Source organism: Ammospiza caudacuta, chromosome 1, assembly GCF_027887145.1.
Source record: "Ammospiza caudacuta isolate bAmmCau1 chromosome 1, bAmmCau1.pri, whole genome shotgun sequence".
In the NCBI taxonomy this organism is placed as follows: Eukaryota; Metazoa; Chordata; class Aves; order Passeriformes; family Passerellidae; genus Ammospiza; species Ammospiza caudacuta.
The window spans coordinates 142974813-142989906 of record NC_080593.1 but is presented as its reverse complement, the minus strand read 5'-3'; the positions used below and the strand labels follow the sequence as shown (position 1 = coordinate 142989906).

Below are 15094 nucleotides of genomic sequence, written 5' to 3'. Positions count from 1 at the left end.
TGCACCATAAGCAAAACTGCAGCACAGCAGAGATGTGATACAGATTTAGCTAAAAGCCTGCAGGTGCTGCAAATGCACGTGGACCTGTTGGCTCACAGGCACTGTGAACAGCATTGGGTACACAAGGAGACTGGAGAAGAACATTTATTGATTTGTTGAACAGGGTTTTCATTCCTTATTTCCAGCCTTTCCTTCAGCATGCTTCAATATTGCTTTCACTTGCACTCCAGGCCATCCCAGAAGGGGACCCTTGGCAGGCACCTAAGCTCACTCAGACTGCCCTGTGTATAGATCCTATGTGCTGTGCTAGAGATGAGGTACTGCAGAGTACCACAGTCCCTTCTCAAAACACAACTTCAGCCAGCAAAACTAGCTGTTAAGTTGCTTTTTAAAATAGGCATTTCTGGCATTTCTGAAATTTTACTCAAAATCGCAGAAACATTAGGTAATACCACCCAGCTCTTCCCCCAGAGCATTGCTCAACGTTGTCTTGGCAGTCGTCTTCCCTTTTGTCAAGAGCCCTCCAGCCCCACAGAGAAGCAGCACAGTTAATAATGCTCTACCTCCTGTCCCTTGAGACTCCAGACAAATGGATCTGTTCAGCTTTGCTTCATGGTTCTCTCTCTGCAAAGAGAAATGAGGTTGCCTGCAGTAGGTACTTTGTACATACATGAAAATAATTATCTTTTGCACTTCTGTGCTCAGTTTTACAGACTGCCACTATTAGCTTATGGAAGAAGGATATCTTTCTACTCCAGTGCCATTAAATAATTGTCATCCTGGAATGATGATTACCCAAGGTTTATTGAGCATTTTCAGTGTCCTTAATGCCATGTAACCATATCCTTGGCATAAAAGCATGTCATGTGAGGCTCTGCACTTTGGATGTAGTCACAGATGTAGTGCAGAAGGTGGCTGTTTAGAACATTCAAGGAGGATATTTATGAAGCAGTAAGGTGACACACAATTTCAAAAACAGAGCTTACCAAGCAGCACTGGGTGAACTGGGAGGAACACTTTGGTCTTTTGCCTAAAGAAAAAAATGTGTAGCTAAGACTTCTGCTTGGGATATCAGTCTTTAATGCTTTTTCTCTCTGTGTTACAGTTTACACAATCAGTCATGTCTCTGTTAGTGCATAGAGGCATGAAAACAGATTTTAGTTTATTGCCAAGTGCTAGCAATCAATTGGGATTGGTCTTCAATTGGAGAATGACATTTGGGAAACTAGGAAGAAAGGATAGTTGTCTTTTGTCTGTCAGAGTGCCTTAAAAAGACACTGTTTTGCCTGTTTTCAGACCTGGAAAAAAGGTCCTGCATATGATTGTGCTTGCATGTATAATGCAATAGAAAAATACTGTAAACCTGCCTTTTCTGGGACACTTCACAGCCTGTGACATGAAATACATGACAGAGCCAGTAGTGGAGATTTTGTACTGGGCTCAAGTTAGTGACAGGAAGGACTTGAGCTCACAGAACAGTCAAGGGATGTTGTCATAGCTTAGGCAGAGCAGTCCAAGGGCAAGACTGGCCTCGGCAGTGTGCCGAGAAAAAGGCTTCTGAAGCAAGGGAAACAGTCAGGAAGTTACCTGTTTTACACCATCCTGTTGTTTCATGAACTGAAACAAATCTCAGTCTGTAATAAGTGGTTCAGATTTTGCCTTTCTTATCATAGCTTCAGTTATCTCTTCTTGGAATGGGTCTGCTGGTTTCAGGGGATGAGCAGTGGCACACTGAACGCCAAAGGACTGAATTACCTTAAACTGTAATATGTAGCAAAAATAGAAATTATTATTTAAATTAAACTAATTCCACTGTCTCTTCTTTACTACAGGTGGTGGATGTGGACTTTAAAACAGTGTGTCTCAACATCTCATCCTCAACTATTTTTAATCTGATTGCACTACGAAAGAAAAGCTGCTAATGGGAGAAATGTTGAGACTTTACAAGAACTGACTTGAAGTACCGAAAGCCATTATTATTATTATTTTATTATTACTATTATTAATCAAGAAGAGCTTGAAGCTAAGTCTGTATCTGACCAGTCGTTATCATTTTCACAGTAACAGTCATGGCAAGTAAACGAAAATCAACAACACCCTGCATGGTCTTAGCCAATGAGCAGGATCCAGATCTAGAAATGGTGTCAGACTTGGAGGAAGGACCACCTGTGCTCACACCAGCAGATAACCCTACAGCAGAGGGTGTGACAAGTGATGAGGATGCTCATGAGTATGTGGATTCAGACAATAAGAAAAACACAAATAAAGTAGAAGGTGGTTATGAGTGTAAATACTGTACTTTTCAGACTCCAGATCTCAATATGTTTACCTTTCATGTGGATTCAGAACACCCCAACGTAGTGTTAAATTCATCCTACGTTTGTTTAGAATGTAATTTCCTTACCAAAAGATATGATGCCCTCTCAGAGCATAATTTGAAGCACCACCCTGGAGAGGAGAATTTTAAATTGACTATGGTGAAACGTAACAACCAGACAATCTTTGAACAGACAGTAAATGATCTCACTTTTGATGGGAGTTTTGTTAGAGAAGAAAATGCTGGACAGGCTGACTCTTCTGAGGTCCCCTCATCAGGGATCTCCATTAGCAAAACTCCTATCATGAAAATGATGAAAAGCAAACCCGAGGCTAAACGTATTGCTGTTTTCCACAATGTAGTTGATGACATTCCTGGTGAAGAAAAAGGAACTGAAAATGAGCCAAACTCTGAAGAAGTAGTAGAAAACTCCCCAGCAGCAGTTTCTGAATCCAAACCAAGCCATTCAGTTGTGTGCAGTGCAGCAGATGTGGCTGGGGCAGTAGTGACCCCAGCACCAGTGCTTCAGCCTGGGGTGGCACAGGTTATAACAGCTGTCACAGCTCCACAGAACTCCAACCTGATTCCCAAAGTCCTAATACCTGTGAATAGCATTCCAGCCTATAACACTGCTTTGGATAACAATCCTCTTTTGCTTAACACCTACAACAAATTCCCATATCCAACCATGTCAGAAATCACTGTTCTTTCCTCTCAAGCCAAGTACACAGAGGAGCAGATTAAAATCTGGTTTTCTGCTCAGCGTCTGAAACACGGAGTGAGCTGGACGCCAGAGGAAGTGGAGGAAGCAAGGAGGAAACAATTTAATGGCACAGTGCACACTGTGCCCCAGACCATTACCGTTATTCCAGCACACATTTCAGCCACTAGCAATGGCTTACCTTCCATTTTACAGACATGCCAAATCGTTGGTCAGCCAGGACTTGTTCTCACTCAAGTTGCAGGTACAAATACGTTACCAGTAACAGCCCCAATAGCTTTGACTGTAGCAGGAGTCCCAAACCAAACACAGTTACAGAAGAGTCAGATTCACAGTGCTCAGCCTATTGCAGAAACCAAACAAGTAGCTGCCATTCCAGCCCCTCAGCCTATCAAAAATGAATCCACCCTGATGAATCCCGACTCCTTTGGCATCCGAGCAAAAAAAACTAAGGAACAGCTGGCAGAATTGAAAGTCAGCTACCTTAAAAACCAGTTTCCTCAAGACTCAGAAATTGTTAGACTTATGAAAATAACAGGGCTCACTAAAGGAGAGATCAAAAAGTGGTTCAGTGATACACGCTACAATCAGAGAAACTCAAAGAATAATCATGGAATTCATCTCAACAGTGATTCATGTGCCACCATTGTTATTGATTCAAGTGATGAAATGAATGAATCTCCAACAGGAGTCACTCCACAGAGCAAGCCGTCTTGGGCTACTTTTCCTGATTTCACCCCACAGAAATTCAAAGAGAAGACTTCTGAACAGCTGCAAGTTCTCCAAGCAAGTTTTCTTAATAACCCTGTCCTTACTGAAGAAGAGATGAATAGATTAAGAGCCCAAACAAAACTGACCAGGAGAGAGATTGATGCCTGGTTTGCAGAAAAAAGGAAATCAAATGTCTTGAAAGAAGAGGGAGCTGACATGAATGAAAGCAATGCTGGCAGCTCAAAAGAGGAGTCTGGAGAAACATCTGTGGGAGATGGAGCAGCAGCAACAAAATCAGGGTGTTCTTCAAGCAAAATAGGCAAAAAATCACCAGAGCAGTTGCACATGCTCAAAAGTTCCTTTGTCCGTACTCAGTGGCCATCTCCACAAGAATACAACAAGCTGGCAGAAGAAACTGGGCTTCCAAGATCAGAAATTGTGAGCTGGTTTGGAGATACTCGCTATGCCTGGAAAAATGGTGGATTGAAATGGTATTACTATTACCAGAGTGCCAGTGCAAACAGCCTGAATGGCCAAGGCTTTGCAAGGAAGAGAGGGAGAGGAAGACCAAAAGGGAGGGGGAGAGGAAGGCCTCGGGGGAGGCCTCGGGGAAGCAAGAGGTTAAATTGCTGGGACAGAGGTGTCTCTGTCATAAAGTTTAAAACTGGAACAGCAATCCTGAAGGACTATTATATGAAGCACAAATTCCTTAATGAGCAAGACCTTGATGAACTGGTAGCCAAATCTCACATGGGATATGAGCAGGTCAGAGAATGGTTTGCAGAAAGGCAAAGAAGATTAGAACTTGGAATGGAGCTGTTTGATGAGAATGAGGAGGAAGATGAAATGCTGGATGATCAGGAGGATGAGGAAGAAACAGATGATAGTGATACTTGGGAACCCCCCAGACATGTTAAACGTAAACTTTCAAAAACAGACTGATGTACAATTTGGAATTTGGGGGCCAAAAACCTATGAATTAGGTTTGATGTTATGATGAAGAGCCAAATGATTTTTTCATGGCCTTCAGTTTAGCAAGCAGCTGCTCAGCATCTTCCTTCCACCTCCATGGAAGAGTACATGGGCAAGATGCTACCTGTGCAGGCAAGAACTGTTTGCTTTGTTGCTCCAAGAGATGAACATCCTCAGGCCTGGCCTGGGACAGGGGGTCACAAACCAGATCAAGTTCAGCTCCTTTTCCACACTACCGATGGGAAGGTTCATGTTCATCATACACCGACTGCTTCTCAATATTTAATTGCCTTATGTTGTTTAATTCCAAAAAATCCACAGACACTTTTTTTGTTGTTGTTGTTGCTGTAAGAGAACATTGCCTGCTTGTGAAGGAGGAAAACACAAAAACATTAGATGTCTTTTTGCAAACATCACTTCATCTGAAAGGTTTCAAAGCCTGGGTTTATTTCTTAAGGAAAGCATTGAAAACAAAAGAGAAGGGGAAAAGTGTGACAAAAGGAACCAATGAACCTAGGGGTGAGGATTGATTGGTTTCAGAACATAAGGTGACATCTGCACCTTTTGCATATCTTCAGATCAGAGTGTTTTGGGTTTACAGAACTTGGACTGAAGTGTTCCTTGTTGATAATTATGAGCTAACTGAATGAGTCTGATGCTAGAAGATGCTTTTTGTTACAGTCAGTGTAATCAGTGTATCCCACATCAATCTAATTTAAATGCCTGACAGACTTGATGCAGTTAATAGAACACTCACTTCTACCTTGTGCATTCTTTCCTTTGTTGGAAATAGTAAAAGAAGTACTTATATTTCAAAAAAAAAAAGTAATTTCTTGAAATCAGACACTGAGTTTAAGGATAGCAAAAGACAAAAACTGCCATAAAGTTGTTCAGAGTTGCTTAGGGGTTTTTAAAAATACACAAATACAGAGATGAAAAACATCTTTTGGTACTAGTAAGAAAGATTGTCAAGTAAATTGTGGCAATGGCATGGTGTTTAATTTACAAACAGAATGAGCTATATGGCTTTTGGATGCTTAGTAATTACAAACATGTTAGTGTTGAATTGTTCTTCAGTGGTAGCCCAGTTGAGTGATGTGTGTGCAGGGTTAACTGTCAGACATCCTAACTGAACTCACACTGTGCTGACTGCTCACAGGACTGCTGGGTGAACACACCAATTTCTGGAGGTGGTTTGATCTTCTTGAACTGAACTCCAGAAGTAGTTTAATCTGATATAAAACATTCCCATCTTAAATAAGTGTATATAAACTAATAATTTAAAAAAGCTATTTGGTCTCAATACTGTGAAGTTATAGTGCCGTTTGAATTAGCACTTTAAAACAATGGGCCAAATTCACACAGATTTTGTTTAGGCAGATGTTTGGCATTCTAGAGAACTCTTACTCTGAGGAAGAGTAGTTTGTATTTTTGCTACTGCCAGCCTGCATTTTTAGGGATAAGTTACTTCATATTTAGATGTCAAAAGATGGTGATGAATTGGTGCTGCTGTCACCAGCACTGTCTGCTTTTACATTGGCACTAATGGATACTAGCAATCTCCTTTTGCACATCTGACAGCATCTTCTCTGTAGGCTTCTGCATCTGATGACTAATGAGGACAGATTAGTGCAGAGAAAATGGGACCTAATGTCTCCCCATCTCCAAGAACCTATGCTAGAATTTTAGAATTAGTCTTTCTTCTGGACTGTGATAACTCAAAAAAACCAAGAAAGCCCTTTTAGTCATGATTTTGTGAAGCAGAGGAGTCCATGTTGGATCTGGTTTTCATATATGATTGTGGGTGAAGCCCAGGCTAAAGTAAGAAAGGGAGTAATGTCTGACAAAAAATGTTGTTAACCTCCCAGACCTTCCTCTCTGGACTCTTGTAGCTGCCCTTCTGCTCACAGTTTGAATAAGCTCCCTGTGCCCCAGGAGGATGTTTCATAGAAAAGCCATTTACTGGGTTACCTCTTCTGACTGTTTTAAGATTATTGGGGAGAAAAAGGCAATAGCTTTGGTATGTGTCATGAATTTGATGATGAAACTATTCCCTGGCTTCCAAGGCTCAGGTTGGTGGGACACAAAGTGGCCAGCATTGCCAGAGAGGAATAGCCAAGAATCCTCATTTTAACTTTGGAGAGGGGCAGAAGGAACCCCATGTTGTCAGCAGATTTCACAGGAGTGTTTATGACTCTGCATGTGAGGTGGTACAGGAGAGATCAAGGTCTGGCCTTTCCAGCATGGGGTTGGGAGGGATTCTCATGTGTCAGTAGTGTGGATGATGGTAATAGTGTGCTGTTGTAGATGCCAGCGGATACAAGAAAGACTCACGCTAGCTTCAAGCTCTGTTGGGAATACAGGGTCAAAAATCTGTGCTTGCTGAGTAGGAAAGAACAAAGCTAGAAGGAAAAGATGCTATTTTTAAGTTTCCAAAAATATTAAACCAAATCCTTGGGAATATGCCTCTAGCAAGCAAAATCTGGAGTTGCCTTAATCCTTGAAGCTGACCCAGAATTAATTTTCTTTTAAAAAAACCCAAAAACCCAAAACAACCAAGCAGCTTGTCCAAATAAATATCTCCATTTTTGTTAGCAGAGACTTATCTAGGTTAGCTAGGAATTCTGTATTTAAAAAATGGGGGAAGATACAAAGATCCAAGTTAATTACGTGATTGAACTGGGATATTTTCCACTTTGGCAGTGTTCTATTAAATAACACTCAGCTACAAAGGTAGGCCTTAGCCCATCTGGTCTGAAAAACACAGGAAGAGGAAATACATTGTTTATCAGACTAAATATAGTTGGATTGGAGGTCTTCTTTCAGTAGAATGGTCAGAGACAGTGGCTGATGCATACTGGGCTAGATTTTCTGTTGTAAATGTTAAAGTTCCATGTATTCCACTGGTTATACCAGTATTTACAGCCCAATGAGAAAATTATCTCTTTGCAGAATATAAAATTTAGATTAAACCACGTGCTGTGGATCAGCTAATGAGAGATGCAGAGTCCACACATAACATGTTGGGCTACGTGCACATTTTAAGCCCTTCAGTTGTGCCAAGGATGAGGAAAATCTGGGTGTGTTCAGCCTGGAGACAGAAGTTGTGTGCATTCATTATTGCCCATAGTCTGACAGTTATTTCTGTTTGTAGAGTCCATTAATTCCCTGTGTGTTTCATGTTTACAGCATGTGTATATTTGCACTGGGAGAGAGGCAAACTCCTTCCAGAGGCCTCCTGTGTCAAGGCTGACAGGGGAAGTGTTGCAAAGTGCTATAGTCAGTTGTATCTGTGATTTGTGGTCATGGCTGGTGGGAGCTCAAAGCTGCTGGTGGCAGTGGTTTAGCCCAGATTCAGCTCAGCCATCCTTAGGCTGCTGTGGGCACTGTGCAGTCACCAAGAGAAACAGAGATGGCCTGGTGGGTGCAAAGGATGTGGCACCTTCTCATTCTGCCAATCCCCTGGAAACTCCCTGAACTCAAGCACATCAGCAAGAGTCTTAATTTATTGATTCTGAGCACCTCTGTGTTCATCAGCAGTGCATCCCTGCAAGCCTGGCTCCCTCCTATAGTTTATGCACACTTCCAAGGTGTTTTGGAAGCTCTTTGGGCTGAGTTATGCTGGCAGTGGGAAAGGAAGGGGAAAGAAAGTACATCTGCCCAGGGGTGAGTGTCCCTGTGACTTTATTGATTTTCCTGCATGGTAAGAACTGTGTCTAGATGAACCTGTGGTATGTTTTCTGTATTTCTGTTGAGTTCATCTCTTAGGTTTGAGCTCATTGTGAGCCAGGCTTCAGTGATTGTCACTGACACTGAGACAGAGAAGCTCTGATCTTGCTTAGATCTTACCTCTGGGTGCTGGTTTCTCAGTCTTTGTTGGGAACCACTACATCAGAATTCAGTTGTGAACATCAGTTCCTTTAGAGCTAAGCTAGTGCATTTCTCTTCATCTACTGTTTCTGCCAGGACTGCCTGCCCTCATGATGCCAATTGTGCTGTCTCTGGAATTCAGCTGAAGAGAGAATACAGATAATCCTGTGCCAGAATGGAGAGGGAAAAGAGCTGAAAGACAGAAAGCAGGGTTACAGTCAGGGATGACAGCCACCATCACGATATCGTCCTGCTTCATGTTTTGCTCTCACTTCCTAGTGCACTGAAAGAGCACAGTTCCATCTTAAACAGTTCTCTCTTCCCAGCATCACCTCTCAATGACCCCAAATTAGTGTTGGAAAAAAGAAAGTCAGGCCTATATTCCCCTGGAGGTTTGAATGAACTAACAGTGCTGGCTTGTAAGAAGTGAACAGAAGGGAAAACGCAGAAGCTTGAAGGCTCTGAGTTTTGCTTGCCCTGCAGAATTTACTTTTCTAGAAGATGATAAGCAAAACAAGTTTAACTCCTTCTGTTCTGACAGGAGTAAATTATTACAGTCACTCCTTTTTAGCACATAGAAATCTCTTTGTCTGAAAGCAAAGAAGAGGAAAGATACCTAGTACCTGATTATTAGAATTTAGTATATTGTCTCTAATACACTGTAGTAAGTGAGGCCAAGCCTTTTTTAACCTTGTCTGGTACCATGTGAAAACTGCTTTTTCATTGCATTATGAATTGTAATTCATAATTCAAAGTTACTGACTGTAACTTTGATTATTGAGAAACTCAAGCATTGTCCACACATGACATGAAATCATTTTCTAATGGATGATTTGCTCACCTTGAACAAAAGCAGATTTTCTTTTTCTCTCCAAGAAATGCTTGAGGCAGGCAGATGCACTCCCTTCCCCTCTCCAGAGCAAAGGAAGGATTTTTGGATCCCATACAAAGTGATTCATGGCTGTACACGGTCCCCGTAGGCCAGCAAACCCAAAGATGCAGACATTCTCCTCCTCCGTTTTCCTCTGAAATGAGAGCACAGCAGTAACTCTGACAACTGATCTGTGGCTGCTGAGTAACCAGGCTGTGGTTTAAGGTGGGGAGTGTTTTCCCTTTTGCACTTAATGGAGTACTGTGTATTCAGGCTGGATGTCAGTGTTTGCTTCTGTAAATATGGTCGTAGCGGTTTGCGTCCTCCACCTGAGTCCAATACCTGTCTATATTCATATCTCCCAAGGAGAGAAGATAATCTTTAAACTTCTGTAGTGTTAAATACCCCTGCCCTAACCTGAAGGCACAAAAGTAGAGTGCAATTAAATATAGCTATTTTCTTTAATTTATTTTTTGCTTTGAAACAATTTTGCTTGCATTTAGTAGTAATAGAGAGATAGTATCAATGACCAGAGAACAGTAGAACTTTGAGAATTGTTTATAATACCTGGAATGATGGTGTAAATTAAAGATGGAAAGGGCTAGTAGAGGATTCAGTTCCCTACACTGAACAGTGCAGGGTTAAATCTGTATTCTCCATCCAGTTTGGGATATTCTAGGATAAGTAGATTTACCAAGAAGCATGACACAAACTTATCAGGTCAAGTTACTTGAGGTTTGCTGATGTGTTAAAATTCTGTAGGAAAATATTTGGAAATAAGAATTTCAACAGAAATTGGAAAATCCCCTTAATGGCTACTAACACACAATAACTCAAATTTCTGCATTTTTCCCTACTTCTAAAAAGGGATATTTTGAAGCACAGGTGGGTTATAGCCAGTATTTCCAAGTTTAATGGTTGGAGTTCTTGGGGATTTTTCTCTTTCTGTGGTGAAGAGCATCTGCACCTTTTCAGTGAACAGTTGTTGCAAAACCAACTCACACAATGTTATGAAATGTAGAGGGATAACTGAGCATTCTGTAGCACTTTTCATGAATTAAGGTGGGATTTGTCTGATGCATGTTGATGTCTGCACTGGGGCAAGACACTGTAGGTATGCAGCAGAACAAGGAATTGCAAACCTGCTCATCCTGCATGCCTGGAGTGGCTCAGAGGAACTGCACCCAGCTCCACTGACTTACCCTGACCTGCAGGCAGCTGCTGATACTGCAGACATCTGACATTACTGAGGGATCTTCTGGCTGGATTGCAGCACTGATCTTTGTGTTGTGCTTAGCAGTGGTACTGACCTCTGCTTCCAACTTGATGCTTGTTGGGAAATGAGGTGGGTTTTTTTTTCCTTTTATAGACCAGGTAGCACTACAGTGGTGGATAAAGTAACTGATCCTTGGTTATAATACTGTGGCATAAAAATGCTTTGGGTTTTCTCAAGTATTTTAGAGATAAGGTTACTGTGTGAACATTGGACTGTCCATAACCTAGAATGTGTTAGGACACATAATATTTGTGTCCTGGTTGATGAAAGTATTTCCTTATGCTTATTCAATACTAGATACCTGTCATGAAACTGTCCCTAAAGAATCTCCTAGAATGACAGAAGAGTCAATTCCTCATCTGTGCTATGAGATGATCAACCACAAGAGCTCTGCTGTGATTTCAGAATGTTCCCCATCTTCCAGCTTATTTACAAAAGTATTTCCAACCCTACATAGTTGGCTATCTGCATGTATGCTTACAGTCTGTACAGAAATGCACTAAAATGAGTTGCCCTACCTGGGAAGGCTTTATATTGTACAGAAAATGTGGCACTAGGTACTGCTCTTCATGTGCACAGGAGAGTTAACAGGTGTCAGTCTCGTTTACAGAAATGATGGCGCTTTGCAATTTTCTATAATATATTGCAATATATTTAAATGTCCTGTTTGACATGTGAAATGAAATTAAGTTAATGCATTGTTATGTATTTGAAGTATGAGGAAGATGATTCACTAACGACCAGCAAGGTTTTTAGAAAGGTGTCCAGTATGTAGCTGTCTGTGTGATCTGTCTGGTGTACGTGATATTAAAGGAAGCAACTGTCACTGTTTAGAATGAAGAGTTTCTTTTGAATGATGCAATAGCTTACAATGTCTTTCCTTTGTAGCTGCCCAGTGTGGTGAAGGGGAAGCAATTCTTGAAAAATTTCAAGATAACTGGTTAACTGTGAATGGGCCTAATCTTTCGTGAAACCAAGAAAATTTTTGGACACACACAGGACTTGAATACTCAAAAGGATTGGAACTTAGTGTTGTGCCAAAGTTAAACTACTGCAGTTGGCAGTTCTGCACTGTAAATAGAAGACTGATTAAAAGACAGCTTGTAATAAAAAAAAATCAAATTTTAATACAGTACGTTTTTATTCTGATACATGATGAAAACATTCTGTTTTAAACCTTTTTTGAAGAGGCTTCAGTGACCACTAGATTTTGTCCTCTTATATTTTGTTTGGCCTAATACTATATGTTTTAGTAAGATGGGCTCTATTGCCTGTGTTCTTTGATATGTGATTAAGCTTATAGCTTTGAGTGACCAAACATTTTACAGAGTAAAAGTTCTTAGAAACAGTATAATGTAACTGATATTTCTGTGTCTTATTTATCAGGCTCTGCACAAACTTGGAAAGTTGTGCTGGGTTTGTACAACTCGTATATGGGAACGCAGCATACTTCTGGATATTACAAACCTAAGCCTTTGTGGCTGTATGGATCTTGTCTTTGGATTTATTTTTGTTATTTTTTTGAGGCAAAGAAACGAATGGATGCTGCTGTAAAATATTTGTAATATTGCCATTATTTCTTTCTGTAGCAATTATTGCTTTTGCTTCAACAGATAAAGAAAATAAATCAGAGATAGAAAAATCCTAAAGACGCTGGTAGAAGAAAGGATCATGTGAGAACTTCTGAAAATAAACTTTGTAGCAAAAATTTGAAAACAGAAATAATGGAATAAATGTCTCCTTACTGAGTGTGTGTGGTTTTAAGAGGTGGTGTGGAAACCAGGAATCATGTCTGTATGAAAATGTCACAAACCAGACCTTCTCAAATGTCATTTTCCCTGTTACACAAAACGGAATTTCACCAATTCCTCAGATGCACTGAATTGGGAGAACTGGCTTGGCTGAGCAGGCAGTGTGAGGTCAGCTCCAGTGTGAGTCAGTTCAGCTGCTGCTGCTGAGCTGTTCTGCCGTGTCAGCCGCCCAGGGACGTTCACGTGATTTCTCCCATTAGGGCAGATGCTTTTTATTGTGGCATTTTAAATATTCAGGGTGGGAAGAGTAGGGATGACAATGAACCACCTCCTTACTGAAGTCCCTGTCAGCTGGACAGGCTGCTGTAGCACATGTCTTTTCCTGAGATGGGGAAAGAGCTGCTGAGCTCTGTCCTTCCAGGAGCCCAAGGTGCCGCAGCCACAGCCGCTCCCTGCTGGAGGCAGTGCCACTGTCTCGCTTTGCTGTGGGCCATCACACCTCTATTCCAGCTGCTGAGCTGCAGCTGGAGCAACTCAAGCCTGGGGTTTTCCTGCAGGACCTGGCATTGTGCTTACACATGTATCCCCAGCGAAGAAAAGGTGTTTAAAGTGAGAGAGTTGCTCCTGTGCTGTAGCTAACTTTAGTCTGAAAAATGACATCTCCAGCTGAAGTAGTGACCTAAGCACAGGACCAGAGATGAGCACGAGTTGTCCCCACAGCTTGATGTTTGGCCAAATAGTTTTACTTGTTTGGGTAAGAAAAAATGTTTTTTCAAGAATCCATCAGCTAATGAGGGAGTTAGAAGGAGCAGCAGATTATGCATGCAATCACCTTTTCCTAAAGGTATCTTTTTTGTTTACAGTGTTATCAGCAATTCCAAAATGCTGCAGTTCAGTAGATATTTTCACAAGAGATCAGCTGGCCTTGTGAGTTGTTTCCCCTTTCCATGCCCCTTCTTCCCAGCAACTTTCAGCTTACATTTGGCCACAACAATACTATCAGCTACTATTTTTGCAAATTTAAAATACCGAGCCACTTAGGGTACTGCCTTTTTTCCTTTGTATGCCAGAAAGTGCCCTCTCTAAATTGTTCCCGGTGGGCTTGGTGTTACTTTGAAATACTGCTGATGGAGGTCCCTAGTATCAGATAGATGGTGGTTTCTAACATTTTTGGTGGTTAAATGACTTGTTGTACTTCAAATACTCTAAAATGAAATATCTGAATATATGTTTCTACTGCTATTATTTGACCTACTAGCATTGTGACTAATTTCTCCCCCCTGTGTGTTTCTTTACAGGCTCAGTGCTGAGCTGATCTTCATTACCTTAAAATATTTGGTAGAAGAAAGAAAAGATGGAAAAAGGGAATGAAAGTGTGTGTCACACCTAGTTGATTTGTGTCTTTGGGTGAAAATAAAGGTCAGTGTTGGCAGTAATTCTGCTCTTAGTGATCTTCAGTTTTCCTAAATGAGAGCCAAAAAGCCGTAACTGCAGCAAAGCCTGTCCTAAGGGACTGACAAGGAAGAGAGCCCGCAGAACAGCCTGTAATAATGATGTGTTCTGAACCAGAGATGGTACAAACAGCCTTGCAATTGTAACTGCTCTCAGTTCTGGAGTTTCCAGCAGCTGGCCAGAGCTTCCAGGTGAAGTCCAGCTGCAAGAATTTCTGTGCAATTTCTGGGCACCCACAATTTGCAGAACTGGAGCCCCACAAATCCCCTGTTGGGGAAGGGGTTCATCATTTTTCCTGAAGATACCACAGTGTTAAAAACTGCATCATGGATGTATGTTTTACAGTTTTATTTGCTCTAAATGCATTTCATGTGCAATTACTGGGGGAGGGGAGCAATTGTGGGCAAAGTCCATCCTGGATTTCTGCATTTTGTTTGCATGTGTTCATTGAGCAGTGCTTTCCCTCTGCTGTGACTCACTTTCTGCAGGCACTGCTATTTGTCTAAGGCAATAAGAAGACACAGAAGCTAAATTTAATAGCAATTTCCACTAGTTCTCTCCAGCAATGCAACAGCTGGATGGGAAATGAGGCACTGCAGGACCAACAGTTTGGTTGTTTCTCATGTGGAGCAGTGTCCATATGGAAAAATAGAGCAAGGCCAGAAAAAACCTGTGAGTTGTGAGGGTGACTGAAGGGCAGGCCTGAAGCCCTGGGTCTATTTCTTCAGTATAGCTTTTTTATTTTTTTAATTATTTTGATTTGTTTCTCTTTGTTCTTGCTAGACAGCAATATTGTAGTAAGATCAGTTTATTCAGTGTTGTTAGCAAAAAGGTCTTAAATGGTGTCCTAGAGGAGTTGCCACCAGTGTTGCTTGGTCCTGCCCAGTCCTGAAAACTGCAGTAGGAAAGTTTTAACCTAGAGAATCCACTGTGGTCTCTGTGGCCTGGTTTCATCATAAGTAGCAATTAAGCAACAAGCATAACAGTGGCCAGGGCAAGTTAATGAGTTCTCAGAAAAACTGATAAAACTAAAAAAAGGGTGTAGAAGGAGGCATAGGCACCTCACCATGCCCAGCCTGGGACCCTGCTGGCTGTTTCTCCAGTTAGAGCAGTAGACTGGTGATACCACCCTTTGCCATGGCTTTTGTACTCA

The 15094-nt window shown here is 41.4% G+C and overlaps 1 protein-coding gene across 3 annotated transcripts; it reads left to right on the top strand.

Moving 5' to 3' along the window:
- The first annotated feature begins 1838 nt into the window (after positions 1-1838).
- ZHX1 (zinc fingers and homeoboxes 1) lies at positions 1839-12451 on the top strand. Of its 3 annotated transcripts, none has more exons than XM_058802912.1 (2): positions 1839-4240; positions 11627-12451. In XM_058802912.1, the coding sequence occupies exons 1-2, from the start codon at positions 2070-2072 to the stop codon at positions 11640-11642; spliced, it is 2187 nt and encodes a 728-aa protein (XP_058658895.1). In that variant the 5' UTR covers positions 1839-2069; the 3' UTR covers positions 11643-12451. The 3 variants fall into 3 exon arrangements, with proteins under 3 accessions (XP_058658895.1, XP_058658894.1, XP_058658893.1); XM_058802911.1 differs by having other exon boundaries at positions 1839-5240; XM_058802910.1 differs by having other exon boundaries at positions 1839-5240; positions 9468-12451.
- The last annotated feature ends 2643 nt before the right edge of the window (positions 12452-15094 follow it).